This window comes from Oncorhynchus tshawytscha, linkage group LG33, assembly GCF_018296145.1.
Source record: "Oncorhynchus tshawytscha isolate Ot180627B linkage group LG33, Otsh_v2.0, whole genome shotgun sequence".
Classification (NCBI taxonomy): domain Eukaryota; kingdom Metazoa; phylum Chordata; class Actinopteri; order Salmoniformes; family Salmonidae; genus Oncorhynchus; species Oncorhynchus tshawytscha.
In genome coordinates this window covers 24,018,531-24,035,372 of record NC_056461.1, presented here as the reverse complement: position 1 = coordinate 24,035,372, position 16,842 = coordinate 24,018,531, and the positions used below count along the sequence as shown (strand labels likewise).

The window sequence follows — 16,842 nt, the reverse complement described above, 5'->3', positions numbered from 1 at the left end:
TTTGTATTAGAAATCTTCTGAAATATTGTATTAAAATATGCAAATGAGGCGATTTCTCATTGCATGAGATATCACTTACCGCAACCAGAAGGCCCTAAGGTGGTGTGGACGGCCCAGTCATCCAGAACGTACACGCCAGGCAGTGTCTGAGGAATCACCTAAAAATTGCCAAAGACTCCAGCCACCTGAGACATGGACTGTTCTCCATGCTCCCCTCCGGCAGGTGGTACCGGTGCATCAAGGCTCAAACAAACTCCTAAACAGCTTCCATCCTGTGGCCATAAGACTGTTAAATGGCTAACAACTACTGTTCTCTCTCTCCAACACACTACCTACACTGACTCTATGCCCATCCACAGGGCTCCACCCACTCAGACACAACCTATGCTGCTGCTACAATGTTTATTGATTCGATTTATGACTTACTCCTGCACATTGAATAAGGTACGGGCACTGACCTGTATATAATTTTATTCTCATGTTTCTTAAACTCTGATCATAATTCTTGTGTGTTTTTTATTCTATTTTCTTTTATGTGTAGGCTATTATTATCACTGTATTGTTGGAAAAGAGCTCTCAAGGTAAGGTTTTACACCTGTTGTATTCTGTGCACATGACAAATAAACTTTGAAACTTGAAATATGCACATATTTGCATATACGACAAATCCATTTTTCTGGACACTGGATGAAGTCAGCCTTAATATTTTGGTTTCATTGCGTTTAAGACACTCCAGGCACAAAACTTGAGCACATACTGGATATATACTTTATCATTGTTCTATCCATAAAATACAAAAGACCTACAAGTAAACTACATTTTTAGCGCATATTTCCAAAGCAAATGTTATCTAGAATTAACATTTGACAATGTATCAACAATTCCGTTTATACAAGTCTGAAGAATTAGGATAGCCACACAATATTTGAAGTTGAGAAAAAGTTGTTGCATGTGGGAGAGTGAGACTTTTGGGACTTTTGGGAAATGGCAGTTAAAGACAATTCACTGAATTTTGACTACAATCGCCAAACGCCTATTTAGACCAAATCACGATCTCTTCAAAGAAAGTTACTACATACACTACCGGTCAAAAGCTTTAGAACACCTACTCATTCAAGTGTTTTTCTTTATTTTTACTATTTTCTACATTGTAGGTTAATAGTGAAGACATCAACACTTTGAAATAACACATATGGAATCATGTAGTAACCAAAAAAAGTGTTAAACAAATCAAAATATATTTTATATTTGAGGTTTTTCAAATAGCCACCCTTTGCCTTGATGACAGCTTTGCACACATTCTCTCAACCAGCTTTTTGAGGTAGTCACCTGGATGTCATTTCAATTAACAGGTGTGCCTTGTTAAAAGTTAATTTGTGGAATTTCTTTCCTTCTTAATGCGTTTGAGCCAATCAGTTGTGTTGTGACAAGGTGTGTGTGTGTGTGTGTGTGTGTGTGTGTGTGTGTGTGTGTGTGTGTGTGTGTGTGTGTGTGTGTGGTGTGTGTGTGTGTGTGTGTGTGTGTGTGTGTGGTGTAAAAGACCAAGTCCATATTATGGCAAGAACAGCTTAAATAAGCAAAGAGAAATGACAGTCCATCATTACTTTAAGACATGGAGGTCAGTCAATATGGAAAATTCCAAGAACTTTGAAAGTTTCTTGAAGTGCTGTCACAAAAACCATCAAGCGCGAAGATGAAACTGGGTATCATGAAGACCGCCACAGGAATGGAAAAGCCAGAGTTACCTCTGCTGCAGAGGATAAATTCATTAGTTACCAGCCTCAGAAATGTCACCCCAAATAAATGCTTCACAGAGTTCAAGAAACAGACTTATCTCAACATCAACTGTTTAGAAGAGACTGTGTGAATCAGGTCTTCATGGTCGAATTGCTGCAAAGAACCCACAACTAAAGGACACCAATAAAAAGAAGAGACTTGCTTGGGCCAAGAAAAACGAGCAATGGACATTAGACTGGTGCAGCAATACACCATCCCATCTGGGTTGAGCTTAGTGGGACTATCATTTGTTTTTCAACAGGACAATGACCAAACACACCTCCAGGCTGTGCAATTGTTATTTTTACCAAGAAAGAGAGTGATGTAGTGCTGCATCAGATGACCTGGCCTCCACAATCCTCTGACCTCAACCAAATTGAGATGGTTTGGGATGAGTCGGACCGCAGAGTGATGAGCTCAGCATAAACTCCTTCAAGACTGCTGGAAAAGCACACCAGGTGAAGCTGGATGAGAGAATGCCAAGAGTGTGCAAAGCTGTCATAAATGCAATATGTGGCTATTTGAAGAATCTCAAATATAACATTTATTTTGATTTGTTTAACACTTTTTTTGGTTACTACATGATTCCATATGTGTAATTTCATAGTTTTGATGACTTCACTATTATTCTACAATGTAAAAAAATAGGGAAAAATAAAGAAAAACCCTTGAATGAGTAGTTGTTCTAAAACTTTTGACAGTACTGTATAGTCCAGTTTGTAACATTTTCTATAAAATGGGCTTTTAAATTATGTATGACTGCATGTAGTGAGCCTTGCATTTATGGATTTATGACCATTTGAATGTGGTTAAAATTCATATTATTACAGATCTGACTACACATGTGCTGCCGCCTCCTGGACAGACATGACTACCGTGCGCGTGCAGTGGCTGTAGTATAAACGAACAAGCAGTTTATGAGCCACACTCAAAGCTAGAGTACCGCGCAAAGGGATCGGGATGGCAAGGAGACTATCGCACCACGTCGTCCTTCTCCTGGGGCTCTTGCTGACAGGGACCGCTACAGTCCGGGCAAACAGAGGGGGAGCGATGCTTGAAGAGGAGAGGGAGAAGGAAAACGACGAGAGCCATTGTGAAGTTAAAACCGTTACCGTTTCTACCCTTCCTGTACTCCGAGAGAATGAGTTCAGTTTCACCGGCGTTGGCTCGGGGAGCGTGGCCGGAGGAGGAGGGGAGTCCCGGCTCCTTTTATTCGTTAGAACAGACCTACCTGGAAGAATTTCCGTTATGGATGATCTCGACAACACCGCTCTCCCATACTTCACACTGGGTAAGAACATAGTAATGTTACTGTATGATCACTGTCCCCCATTACGCAATGATATCCGTTACCAGCTTTGAATTGGCTGGCATGTGCCTGGCCGGTGGTAGGTTATATTACCGAATTACATTATTTGTTTCCGTACATTCTCTTTAAATATTTACACTATGAAGCGTAATCTAAGGTTGAAAATAATGGCATCTTAACATGCAAACCCAAGCAGAGGCGTGTGGGCTAATCAAGGGGAAGAGCAAGTAAAACAGTGTTGCGAACTTATACTGTACCTGGACACCACTCGTGTAATGAAAACGCAACAACCAAGTCAACACTGTACTCGTTTGCTGTACTCTCTCTCTCTCACACACACACACACACACACACACACACACACACACACACACACACACACACACACACACACACACACACACACACACACACACACACACACACACACACACACACACACACAGAGAGAGAGACGCACACACACTAATTAGGTCTCTCTTGTGTCCTATGACAAATTATGACTGTGTCATATGCATAGCCTTAAGTATCCGGCAGTAAGGGAATGCATGGATTGCAATTTAGCCATGCAAATCCTCATGAAATTGGTATTTTGTCTTTTATCAACACATTATTCATAGCAAAGACTAGGATGAATGCAGTTTTGAAGGAGGTGTGATTAAGAAATGCATAATAATGTAAGATTGCTACAATGTCATCATTTTGTCATTGCAGTTTGTAAGAGTATGGGCGATGGCCCACATATGAGGTTGACTCTGCCTTGCATTGAATGAGTAGTGTTCCATTTCTGTCACTCTCTTTGGCTGCGCTTACACAGGCAGCCCAATTCAGATCATTTTTTTCACTAATTAGTCTTTTGATTAATCAGATCAGCTCTGAAAAATATCTGCTGTGAATTGGTCTGACGTGATTGGTCGAAATACCAAATAGTGGAAAAATGATCAGCATTCGGCTGCCTGTGTAAACGTAGCCTTTTTAGGATAGCAGTCTTGGACCATAGTTGTCAATCTTCAGGTCACATACACATAGTGAATCCTATAAGCCAAACATTAACACCTCCCACCCAATTAAATAATATTCACTGAGTGTACAAAATATTAGGAACAACTTTCTAATACTGAGTTGCACCCCCTTTTGCCCTCAGAATGGCCTCAATTTTGGGGGGCTTGGACTCTACAATGTGTCGAAAGCATTCCACAGGGTTGCTGGCCCATGTTGACTCCAATCCTTCCCACAGTTGTGTCAATTTGGCTGGATGTCCTTTGGGTTGTTGAATGTTCCTGATACACACGGGAATCTGTTGAGCGTGAAAAACCCAGCAGGGTTGCAGTTCTTGACACACTCAAACCAGTGCACCTGGCACCTACTACAATACCCTGTTCAAAGGCACTTCAATATTTTGTCTTGCCCTTTCACCCTCTGAAGGACACACATTCTCAATTGTCTCAAGGCTTAAAAATCCTTCTTTAACCCGTCTCCTTCCATTCATCTACACTGATTGAAGTGGATTTAACAAGCAACATCAATAAAGGGTCATAGCTTTCACCCGGATTCACCTGGTCAGTCTATGACTGTCGACTGTAGGCTGTGTTATTGCAATGTGAAAGCAAACAGCAAGGTTGTTTTATATTCACATTCAGAGGTAGTAGTCATTTATTGCATGTGTGTAGGGCAACAAACTGTGACAAACTGGTTGATATGTACAACAGTGCCCTGCCAGAGAATCTCAAGCTGCATCCTGGCTCATAGGGAGATAAAAGATCAGCGATATAGGTTGGGGCTAAACCAAGCCTAGACTTAAATGTGATTAATAAAACATTTAAACACACACAGATTGAAACACACACACATTTAAATGTTTAATTATTCACATTTACGTCTAGTCTTGGTTTAGTCCCACCCTATATCTCTGATCTTTTACCTCCCTCCCTACGAGCCAGGATACAGCATGAGATCCCGACAGGCCACTGTTGACCATTCCAAAGACTAGGTTAAAAACAAAAGGAGATCAGGCATTTTCCATTCGGGCCCCTAGAATTTGGAATGGTCTGCAAGAGGAGATCAGGTTTGCAGATTCAGTGCCTCTTTTTAAATCCCTGCTGAAGACACACTTTCATAAAGATGATTGTAATGTATGATAATTAGCTATATTTTTTAATCTTCCTTTTTCCTGTCTTTGTTTCTTTGTTCGTACTTTTATTTTAGGATTTGAAGCACTTTGTTACTTGTATTGAAAAGCACTATACAAATAAAGTTATTATTATTATTATTATTCCCTGTTTATGAATCATATGGGAGCTCATTTACCTGAAACAGAACTGTTCTGGTTCACACAATCGCAAAGATTCATACCGTACATTTTTTACTTGAACCGTGCACAAAAATTGGATAGTATAGTAACCCGGACGTGTTGTGGAACATCTCTCTCTCTCTCTCTCTCTCTCTCTCTCTCTCCCCTCTCTCTCTCTCAACAACCATGTCAACATTAGTCACCATTTGCCCTCTCTCTGTCTCTTTCTGTTTCTCAGCAGCATTGAGACTGCAGACTAAACAGACTGCAGGGTCTGGAGCATAAGCTTGTAAATCGCTTTCTTTTCCCATTACGGACATGCATCGACTCGAGTTGGGACTCTGTGTCCTCCCATTCAGCCCACCAGCAAATTTGCTGCGCTCTCGCCATGACTGCTCTTTGTATAGGGGGAGGAGATGGATTTCGTCAGGTCTTGATTTAAGTTAGTTACAGAAGCTCGATCACTGGGCTGCCTTGCTGCCTGGCTGGGACAGCCAAAGGGGACTCCAAGGTTATTTTTAGGAAATGTATAGTAACTGTATCCAAACTGACAGTTGATATCCACTTTCACAATAGTATGTCCAGGTTTTCATGTTGAACTAAAGGGCCCTTCTCAGTATGACAGTATGACAAGTCAACATGAAGATAGCCATAAAGTACAGTGTAATTTTGTGTCAACACTGTCTTTTTTCCCATGTGGTGGTATTCCTTACAGTTTGTACTTTCTAAAATAGCAACAATTTGTTGACGCCACAGGATGATACCAAGCCTTAGACCTTACTGCACACAGATGAACACAATATGAAACCCAGACAGTGACACAGATAGAGACATGGAGACACACACACACACAACATAATAGTGAGACTCCACTCGGCCCCCTCAGTTTCCTTCTCTGTATTTGAATTTATCAGTGGAATATGGCGGTAGCAGGCAGCCCTAGAGACTGGAGGGGGAGTGTTTAACTGACCGGTCTGTCAGATACTCACCCCCCTGGCCACAGGGCCCAGTCGTGATTTATTACCACAAGTGTCACTGAAAATGGATGAGCATAGAGGGCAGAGAGGAAAAAGGACAAAGTGGAATCCTTCCCTTTATTTCGTCTCCGAACATGATGTGTTCGAGCATGATTTGAAAGCAGGTCGACTCACCAGACGTATTTCATATGCAGCGACCACTGCTCTGCTCTGTGTTGGCCTCTGCAAGATGGTGCATATTGTTATGCTTGAGTGTTTTTGGTTAGATCTGTGTGTGGGTGGGTGTGTTTGTGTATGCAGTTTTACGTTTCCTGCTCCGAATGAAAGGTTATGTTTAATTCACCTTATGTTCTTCTTACTTGCAAATCCAGATGATGATTTCTACTAAATTTTAGAGATACTTGGATTCAAAGGAAATAACTGTGTTCAGTACTGTACTTGTCTGATTTCTTAAACACTTCATTACCAGCTAACCTTATAAAACATTGCGGCACCTAGTGGAAGAGCAAAAGCTCAAATCGAATTCTCCTTTATCTTCTCTGTCCATCGCCCATCCCAGACGACTGAGCAGTAGACAACTACACTGTTTCCTTTCCAGCACTCATCATGTTTCTGTATGCCATCTTATCACACTATTGGCTTGTCCTCACCAGGCCTTTCCACTTTCCCATCCTCATCTCTCTCTCTCTCTCTTGCTCTCTTTCTTTCTTTTCTCTCTCTCTTTCATTCTTTCTCTCTTTCTCTCTCTCTTTATTTTTTTCTCTCTCTCTCTTTCTCTCTCTCTCTCTCCACACAGCGTTACAGCTGTCTGGCAGATAGGAGATTGAAAGCAACAGTGGAGGGTAAGAGGAGGGAAAAAATAAATAGCAAAAACAAGTTGGCCCCAGAGGAGAGGTATATACCCTATGGCCCAGAGTGCTGTACATCTCAATCACACATCAAGGTTTGAGCTGTGTACTGATGTGGGAGCAGTGAGGGGAGTTGAGAGGGTTGTTGGGGAAAGGGCACATCGTGGAGCTAAGATCGGATCTGCCATGAGTCCCTGGATTTGTTCCATTTTGGGTTTGTGATCAGAATGTTCTCCATCTGTAGCTTGGTGTTACTCATTGTCTTTGAAGATAAGCAAACATGTAAAATACAGTAGGGACAATGTCTTATGTCAGTCAAAGGATTAGCATTGCTTAACAATGACATTACCTATCTTTACTGAGGGCACAGTTTATATTTTTATTTATTTAACTAGGCAAGTCAGTTAAGAACAAATTCTTATTTTCAATGACAGCCTAGGAACAGTGGGTTAACTGCCTGTTCAGGGGCAGAACAACAGAATTGTACCTTGTCAGCTCTGGGATTTGAACTTGCAACCTTGTGGTTTCTAGTCCAACGCTTTAACCGTTCTGCTACCCTGTCGCATCAGTTACCTGAGGTATTGTATTTGTAGGCTGTCAAGTTCTGTTTGGTTTTCTTCAGTTCTGTGTAACCTCAGGCCGGTATTCTAGCTACAGCTAAGGTACATTCTGATTGTCATTACTGACTATCACTCTTGGTGAAGCCTTTCCCCTTATTATGAGCAAATGCTTCTTTGTTCAACAATAATTCAGAGATTGTTCCTCACCTGAACACAGGAAAGGTTGTGAGTGTTTTTGACTAATCTGTAGCCAGGACAAACATATTTTCACGATGTCACTAATATCATCAAAATAAATCAATCATAGCATTTTTTTGGCTCATTCAGTAGTTTTACCTGATAAAGTGTTAAAAGTACAATTTACATTCCGAGAACATACGCTACCTTTCAAAACGTTTGGGGTCGCTTAGAAATGTCCTTGTTTTTGAAAGAAAATAACACTTTTTGTCCATTAAAATAACACCAAATTGTACAGAAACACAGGGTAGACATTGTTAATGTTGTAAATAACTATTGTAGCTGGAAACTGCAAATTTTTTATGGAATATCTACATAGGCGTACAGAGGCCCATTATCAGCAACCATCACGCCGGTGTTCCAATGGCACGTTGTGTCAGCTAATCCAATTTTATAATTTTAAAAGGCTAATTTATCAATAGAAAACCCTTTTGCAATTATGTTAGCGCAGCTGAAAACTGTTGCTCTGAATAAAGAAGCAATAAAACTGGCCTTCTTTAGCCAGGTTGAGTATCCGGGGGAACATCAGAATTTGGGGGTTTGATTGAGGTTCAAAATGGCCAGAAACACAAACGTGTGTACTACTCCCTTCACAGAACAGCGCAAACTGGCCCTAACCAGAATTGAAAGAGGAGTGGGTGGCCCCGGTGCACAAGTGAGCAAGAGGACAAATACATTAGAGTGTCTAGTTTGAGAAACAGATGCCTCAACTGGCAACTTCATTAAACAGTACACACAAAACACCAGTCTCAATGTCGACAGTGAAGAGGCGACTCCGGGATGCTGGCCTTCTAGGCAGAGTTGTAAAGAAAAAGCCATATCTCAGACTGGCCAATAAAAAGAAAAGATTAAGATGGGCAAAATAACACAGACACTGGACAGAGAAACTCTGCCTAGAAGGTCAGCATCCCTCTTCACTGTTGACGTTGTTTTGCGGGTACTATTTAATGAAGCTGCCAGTTGAGGACTTGTGAGGCATCTGTTTCTCAAACTAGACACTATAATGTACTTGCCCTCTTGCTCAGTTGTGCACCGGGGGCCTCCCACTCCTCTTTCTATTCTGGTTAGAGCCAGTTTGCGCTGTTCTGTGAAGGGAGTAGTACACAGTTTTGTACGAGATCTCCAGTTTCTTGGCAATTTCTCGTATGGAATAGCCTTGATTTCTCAGAACAAGAATAGACTGACGAGTTTCAGAAGAAAGCTCTTTGTTTCTGGCCATTTTGAGCCTGTAATCGAACCCACAAATTATGATGCTCCAGATACTCAACTAGTCTAAAGAAGGACAGTTTTATTGCTTCTTTAATCAGAGCAACAGTTTTCAGCTGTGCTATCATAATTGCAAAAGGGTTTTCTATTGATCAATTAGCCTTTTAAAATTATAAACTTGGATTAGCTAACACAACGTGCCATTTGAACACAGGAGTGATGGTTGCTGATAATGGGCCTCTGTACGCCTATGTAGATATTCCATAAAAAAATCAGCCGTTGCCAGCTACAATAGACACGTTCAACATATACATTGTCTAGACTGTATTTCTGATCAATTTGATGTTATTTTAATGGACAAAAAGTGTTTCTAAGTGACCCCAAACGTTTTAAATGGTAGTTTACACTGAAACTGATACTGTTGATTCTTCTTGTTGTCTTTTTGATTCATGGCCGAGTGTCAAAACACCGGTTTTATAATTCATAATAAATATGCTGAAATAAGTCATGATAGACCATTACATAAAAGTTACGCCCTATACACATGTCGCACTTGTGTTCAGATAACTTGTAATTTTGATAAATTAGTACCTTATAAACTGCACATGCACCAGACTGGAATTGGTAAGCTTGTTCTACTGTAATCAGTAGTGCGTGCAAATTAATCACTCACATATTGTATTGAAATCAATGTAACTGGGACAATAATTGACCTCTGTGAGAAAATAATTTTTTGTACAACGCCATCACGGAAATGGAAACGCTTTTTTGACTGGATATTTTCCCATGAATCACCACCTCACATTGGTTTCTAAATAGCGACAGGTGTTGGCTTTCATTTGAACGCTATCTTAACCCTCAAATCAGTCAATTCATGTGAGGCCAGAGACGTTTATGGGAGGACCATCCCATTTTCTTCTTGCCACCGTGGTCTAAAAATTACAGCTGCGTTTTAAGTCCCACTACGGACTGGCGCGTATGATAAAAAACAATGGATGTGTTTTAAGCAATCAATGTTGTGAGATTGTGATGACAATTATCTTTAATAATAACATCACTAATCTGAGGTAAAAATGATGTGTATTTCATGGAACTCTTGTGGGGTGAAAACAGGAGTCTGTGTAGTGTAGTAACACTTTCTGTCCACCATAGGTAAATTAGCATAATATAACATAATTAAATATGTCAAAGTAATTCAGTATTTGAATATATTATGATAGTAAATGTAGCACACTCACACATTGTTACATCAGTGACATATATTTCTTCCTACTTTAACCATGGAGAGAGTTTAACACAATTTTACCAGGTGCTCTAGACTAGCGCATCCATTGGGTCTGTGCAGCAGGCTAAATGCTTTTTCCCCCCCTTACAACCGGTCAAAACTGATGTCATTTTGACATTTTGCACAGAAAATCATTCCTGTTTCTTTTTTGCAGTATTATTTTTTCTCCCCAGTTCCTAAATGTCTTTGCTCTGCGATAGATGACAGAGAAAACTTTACCGATGTCAACTAGATTGAAGCATTAATTCTATTGATCTATTACATTATTCTGTTGAGCAAGGGTTTCTTTCGTCTTTTAGGGGAACATATAATGACAAAAGAGAAACTGCATGTATCTAATTAAGTTGACCAACAAATATCCTACCAAAATGTCAGACATTTTCTGCTGAAACATATCTAAATCACCATATAAAAATCCTGCCCCAAGCTGTCCAAAAATCGTTCTGCCGTCTTTGACTGTAGCCTTTCGCACATTTTCTATATTTGCTGGCTAGGGCTGGGTGAGGGCCTCAGATTTTCACTTCATCACATGTAGTCGGGTGGTTGCGGATGGGTTATTAGCAATTGCGGGCGGGTGCGGGTGAAGAAACAGCTGACCCGCGCACCCCTAGTACCTATAATTAGTGTCAAGGCTCAAGCTTGTAGTTAATGTGACAATTTAGCCAGGCTGCGACGTTTGGATGCATGTTGAGTAGAGCTACAATCATCACGGGTTGCAGACCACAATTCCTTCTTGATGCCTTGGCTGAAGCCATCGCTTAGCCGATGACATTAGCGATGGCTTCAGCCAAGTCATCATGAAGGAATTGTGGTCAGCTTGTGTTGGTAATGGAGTGTGTTACAGGTGGTGTCACTGGCCAGTTGTGGTTGGCGTTCAAATCTGTAATCAGCTGGTTCTTTAGGCTATGTTGCAGTGTTTGTTGTTCTCATCACATGTTGGTAGCAGTCTTAGTTTTCTAATCTTGTATTGTACCTCAAACTGTTGTTCATTCCTTTCTCTGTCCATCTATCAAAAAAATGATCTGCATTGACCTGACATTTATCTTGAAATCAGCTATTTGTCAGATGTCTATAATAGCTTAATATAACTATAGCTTAACAGTAGGGAAAGCTTACATGTTCTCTATGTGTACAGAGACGCCAAGAAAACCCTATCTGAATGTCATCTAAAACATTGTGCTCATCTCTGAGTTGTTTCAATTGCACTTGTCCAATGAGTACTGAGTGTGCTATGTCAATGTACAGATTGAGTTCCTTTGTTCCAGTGTCCCGGCTTTCAACTGTTTTACATTTGTGTTGCATTCCTCGTGTGTTTGCTGCTGACAAGATGTCTATTTGCTGTTGGGTAATCTGACTGGAGAAAAACAAATGAGTCAATGTGCAAATGGGATAAAATTGCTAGCTATTTCTGCATTTAGATTAGCATAAAATTAGTTTGAAATACTGCTTTGTGTGACTGAGGCCAGAATTCAGTCGTAACATATTGAGATATGGTGTAGGAGTAGACTTTGTAGGAGTAGAGAAGACTTTTTTCCCCTTTAATCACCAGTCAGTTGCTGCGCAGCTAAAACTTAGTTCCACATCCAATCATAGGGTTATATGTCTGTCAGAAAATATGTACCTGACACTCAAATCACATTAGACATACAGTATAAACTCACACTAATGATAGGCTATAGACTGAGAAGTACTGTATAGGCTATAACTAATGATAGGTTGCCTGTGTACTAATCAGGTACCATTGTGCCCATCTGTATTTCACAAAGAGAGGGTCTTCTCAGTCCTTGCTCTGAATGCTTCCAGAGGTTCAGTGACAGCCCCAGGGATGGAGCAGTATAGATCGTCTTCCTGTCTCCTCCTATCTTGTTTTTGTTTGGTGTCAATTGAAACCAGGAGTCCATGTTATTATCTTGACATCAACAGAGAAATAAAAGGCGAACCAATCTTTCTTCTCCTCCCTCGCTGGATGAGTCCAATACTGACAGTCAGTCCTTTGATAGATTTCTGTTGGGCTTTGTTGCCGCTGTAATCGTCTCCCTCCAAGACCCGATCGGTTTCACGCTTCTGTTTTTATGGCCAACTTTCAGATTCACAGTAAGTAACTAATCTTTTTCACTTCTTACTCTGGATTATTTCAGAAACAGGCAGAGTGGTGCATCTACTCTATCGGAGTGTATTCTATGAACCAATTCCCCAAAGACGTATAAACGTTCTATATACATTTTATAGAGCTGTGCAGTCTGTGGTAAGTAAATGCATATTAACATGACACTGATTTATACAAGTCATTCAATTTAGTTACTCAGCTTCCTCTTTGGTCTGTTCTGGTGTACCCAGTCACCCAATGTGGTGACTTCCTAATGGAAGCCCTCTTAAGACAAACACATTTTGGCAGTAGAAGCCAAGGGATAAGGACATGTTGTGGAGTAGAGGGGGGAAGGCGATGTGCTGGGCTGAATTCTGTCACTCTGTAGAGTGTCCGTCCTCAAACAAGATGTTGAATAATTGAATAGTTTAAATGGTGCTTGTACTGTGTTTTGGATTTCCTCTAAAGTACTATCACTGCTGCAATGACAATTTGATTTGGGATATGACAAAATATTGCTTTTGAGATAACAAAAGACAAACCTGAGTGGGAGACAGAGCAGAGTACGGAGAGGGGTTGGTGCTTTTGGGGGTGGGGTTTAGAACCTAAAAGGTAAAAGGATAAAAAATTATGAAAACGCAATTAACAGTAAAACCGAGGATTAACAGGTCCTCATTTCATTACTTGGGAGGTTTATAAATGAATGGCAATATGTGGCTTCGGCGCAAAGTCATCCAAGAATTTGATTGACCATGGCACAGATTGAAGCCTGCACTAGAAATGTACAGTACTATTAAACCCACTGACTTGTCCTCCATCGATGCCATTTGATTAGGATTATTGCTTTCTTATTCCTATAATGCTTTGTATATTTATTTCACCCAAAAACAGTCCTTGGCAGGCAGATTGAATTGCCAGTTGTCTGCAGCTTGGAAAAATGTGATACGCATGACTGTGTCAGGTGATTGAGTTTTAACGAAGTCAACTTCATTTGTGCCTGCTCTCCTCGCCTCCTTTGCCCTAGACCTGATGCTCTGGCATGTTGATAAGGCCAAACTGGAATGCTGGGGGTAAAATGCCCCCTAGTCTCCTAGTAGCCCTTCTATAGCTGAAATATATAAGGCCTGTCGTACATGATAAACTGGCAATAAAAGACCAGAGCTGGAGACAGCCCCTGCTATAACACATCCATCCGGCTTTGGCAGGGGAAGCGGACACCTCTGCCAGTCTGCAGTCGTCCCTCCGTCCCCCTGCTGATGCCCGGCCTGCAGTGTTTCCTGTGCCCCTCTGCCTGGGAGTCGAATGTCCTCACAGACTGCTGTGTCAGTGGCACCTCGCCACATGCTGTCATCACAAGCTGCTTCTTCTAAACAGCAGAGCGTGCCACTCTTTCTTTTATATTGTCAGTTTTTCAAATGTTAATGGCAACGTTCCTCTGTAATCACAGTGCCTTCAGAAAATATTCATACCCCTTGACTTATTCTGCATTTTGATGTGTTGCAGCCTGAATTCAAAATGGATTAAAAAAATAATAATTCTGTCACCCATCCTAACACAATACCCCATATTGACAAAGTGAGTGTATTGAAAATGAAATACACAAGTATTCATACAGCTGAGTCAATAGTTTGTAGAAGCACCTTTGGCGGCAATTACAAGCTGTGAGTCTTTCTGGGTAAGTCTCTAAGAGCTTTGCACACCTGGATTTTACAATATTTTAACATGATTATTTTTTAAATTGTTCAAGCTGTGTCAAGTTGATTATTGATCATTGCTAGACAACCATTTTCAAGTCTTGCCATACATTTTCAAGCTGATTTAAGTCAAAACTGTAGCTAGGCCACTCAAGAACATTCAATGTAATCTTGGTAAGCAACTCTTGGCAAGCGGCCGCAGTCATACCCCTTTGAAGAGGGGTATGACTGCGTCCGCTTTCCAATCTTTAGGGATCTGGGACGATACGAAAGAGAGGTTGAACAGATTTGTAATAGGGTTGCGACAATGGCGGCGGATCATTTTAGGAAGAGAGCGTCCAGATTGTCTAGCCCAGCTGATTTGTAGAGATCCAGATTTTGCAGCTCTTTCAGGACGTCAGCTATCTGGATTTGAGTGTTGGAGAAGCGGGGGGGGCTTGGGCCAGTTGCTGCAGGGGGTGCAGAGCTGTTGGCCGAGGTTGGGGTAGCCAGGTGGAAAGCGTGGCCAGCCGTAGGGAAATGCTTATTGAAATTCTCGATTATTGTAGATTTATCGGTGGTGGCAATGTTTCCTAGCCTCAGTGCAGTGGGCAGCTGAGAGGAGGTGCCCTTATTCTCAATGGACTTTACAGTGTCCCAGAACGTTTTGGAATTAGTGCTGAAGGGTGCGAATTTCTGTTTTATATTGGTTCCTGACTTCCTTGAAAAGTTGCATATCGCAGGGACTAATCGAAGCGAGTGCAGTGCAAAGACGTTTTTGTGCTGGTCAAGGGCAGTCAAGTCTGGAGTGAACCAAGGGTTATATATGTTCTTACTTCTACAATTTTTGAAAAGGACATGCTTATTTAAGATGGTGAGGAAGGCACTTTTGAAGAACAACCAGGCATCCTCTACTGACGGGATGAGGCCAATATCCCTCCAGGATACCCGGGCCAGGTCGATTAGAAAGGCCTGCTCGCTGAAGTGTTTTAGGGAGCTTTTGACAGTGATGAGCGGTGGTCGACCCATAACGGATGCTGGAAATGAGGCAGTGATCGCTGAGATCCTGGTTGAAAACAGCAGATGTGTATTTAGAGGGCAAGTTGGTCAGGATAATATCATTGAGGGTGCCCATGTTTACAGATTTGTGGTTGTACCTGGTGGGGGATACTGTCACGGATCCCTCTGGAACTTTCATCATGCACACCTGTCCCCTATTCCCACTGATTAGTACTTGTATAAGTGTGCCCTTTGGTTTCTTTTGTCTGTCGATTATTGTTATCATGTCCGTTGGTGCATGTGAGTACCTGTGCTGTGTGTTTTGGCTTTCGTGCCATTGTGAATTGCGTAGATGATTATGGGTCTCGTCCCATGTGTTAATCATTGTGCGAGTGTGTTATTTATTCAAGGTACTCCTCGCTCTTTTATTTGGGTTTCAACACTGTGTTTTTGTAAAGTGTTTGTTTGGTCTTCATCCCTGTGCCTTTACACGGCACGCTGTAATATGGGCTTAATAAAAAAAACTATTACACATTCCTGCATCAGTCTCCCGAATCTCTTCATACCAACATGACAGAATAATCAACCATTAAGGGAGACAGCGGGAATGGCCCGTCAGACGACGCTGCGACTGGTCCGTCTGGCGGTGCCGCAACTTCGGTAGCTGCAACTGGCCCGTCCGACGCTGCCACAACCGGTCTGTCCGACGCCACTGCTACTGGTCCATCCGCAGCCGCCACAACTTCGGCAGCCAGCAGCAACCTCGGCACCCAGAGGCAACTTCGGCAGCCAGCGGCGACTGCCCGTCCGACGACGACGCAACTTCGGCAGCTGCATCCGGTTCTGATCGACCCGCACTGCGTTCCTGTGATCGTCCTCGAGGCCGATGTCGTTGCGTGCAGTACGTCGGGGGGGAGGGGGGTACTGTCACGGATCCCTCTGGAACTCTCATTATGCACACCTGTCCCCTATTCCCACTGATTGGTACTTGTATAAGTGTGCCCTTTGGTTTCCATTGGGCTGTCAAATATTGTTACATTGTCCATTGGTGCGTGTAAGTACCTGTGCTGTGTGTTTTGGCTTTCGTGCCATTGTGGATTGCGCAGATGATTACGGGTCTCGTCTGGTGTGTTAATTATTCGAGGTAATCCTCGCTCTTTTGTGTTGGGTTTCTACCCTATGTTTTGTTACGTGTTTGTTTGGTCTTCGTTCCCGTGCCTTTACACCACATGCCGTAATTTGGGCTTAATAAAAAAAACTGTTACGCATTCCTGCGCCTGTCTCCCGAATCATTTATTCCCAGCGTGACAATAACAAATGGGTTGAATACTTCTTGACTCAAGACATTTTAGCTTTACATTTTCTACAAACAAAATTCCAGTGACACAATCTCAATTTATTAAATGTTTAATTTATGCTGTAATACAACAACATTTGGAAAAAGAAAAGGGGTATGAATACTTTCTGAAGGTATTGTATATACTTACTATTTTGTTTCCTATAGTATTTTTTTGAAGTATGCTACTCTCCTCTAAGGACATTCATTTTCAGCCTATGAAAAAAACCTGGTATTTTATTCTGTTTGAGTCTTTTTTG

General features: G+C 41.6%; 1 protein-coding gene across 1 annotated transcript in view; it reads left to right on the top strand.

Moving 5' to 3' along the window:
* Window positions 1-2,682: 2,682 nt before the first annotated feature.
* The window catches only part of LOC112231008 (astrotactin-2-like), a 500,130-nt gene continuing 485,970 nt past the window's right edge, over window positions 2,683-16,842 (top strand). Inside the window, exon 1 of the mRNA XM_042311033.1 lies at window positions 2,683-3,067. Coding sequence (XP_042166967.1) covers window positions 2,737-3,067 — 331 coding nt within the window. The 5' untranslated portion in view covers window positions 2,683-2,736. The remainder of the gene's footprint in view (window positions 3,068-16,842) is intronic.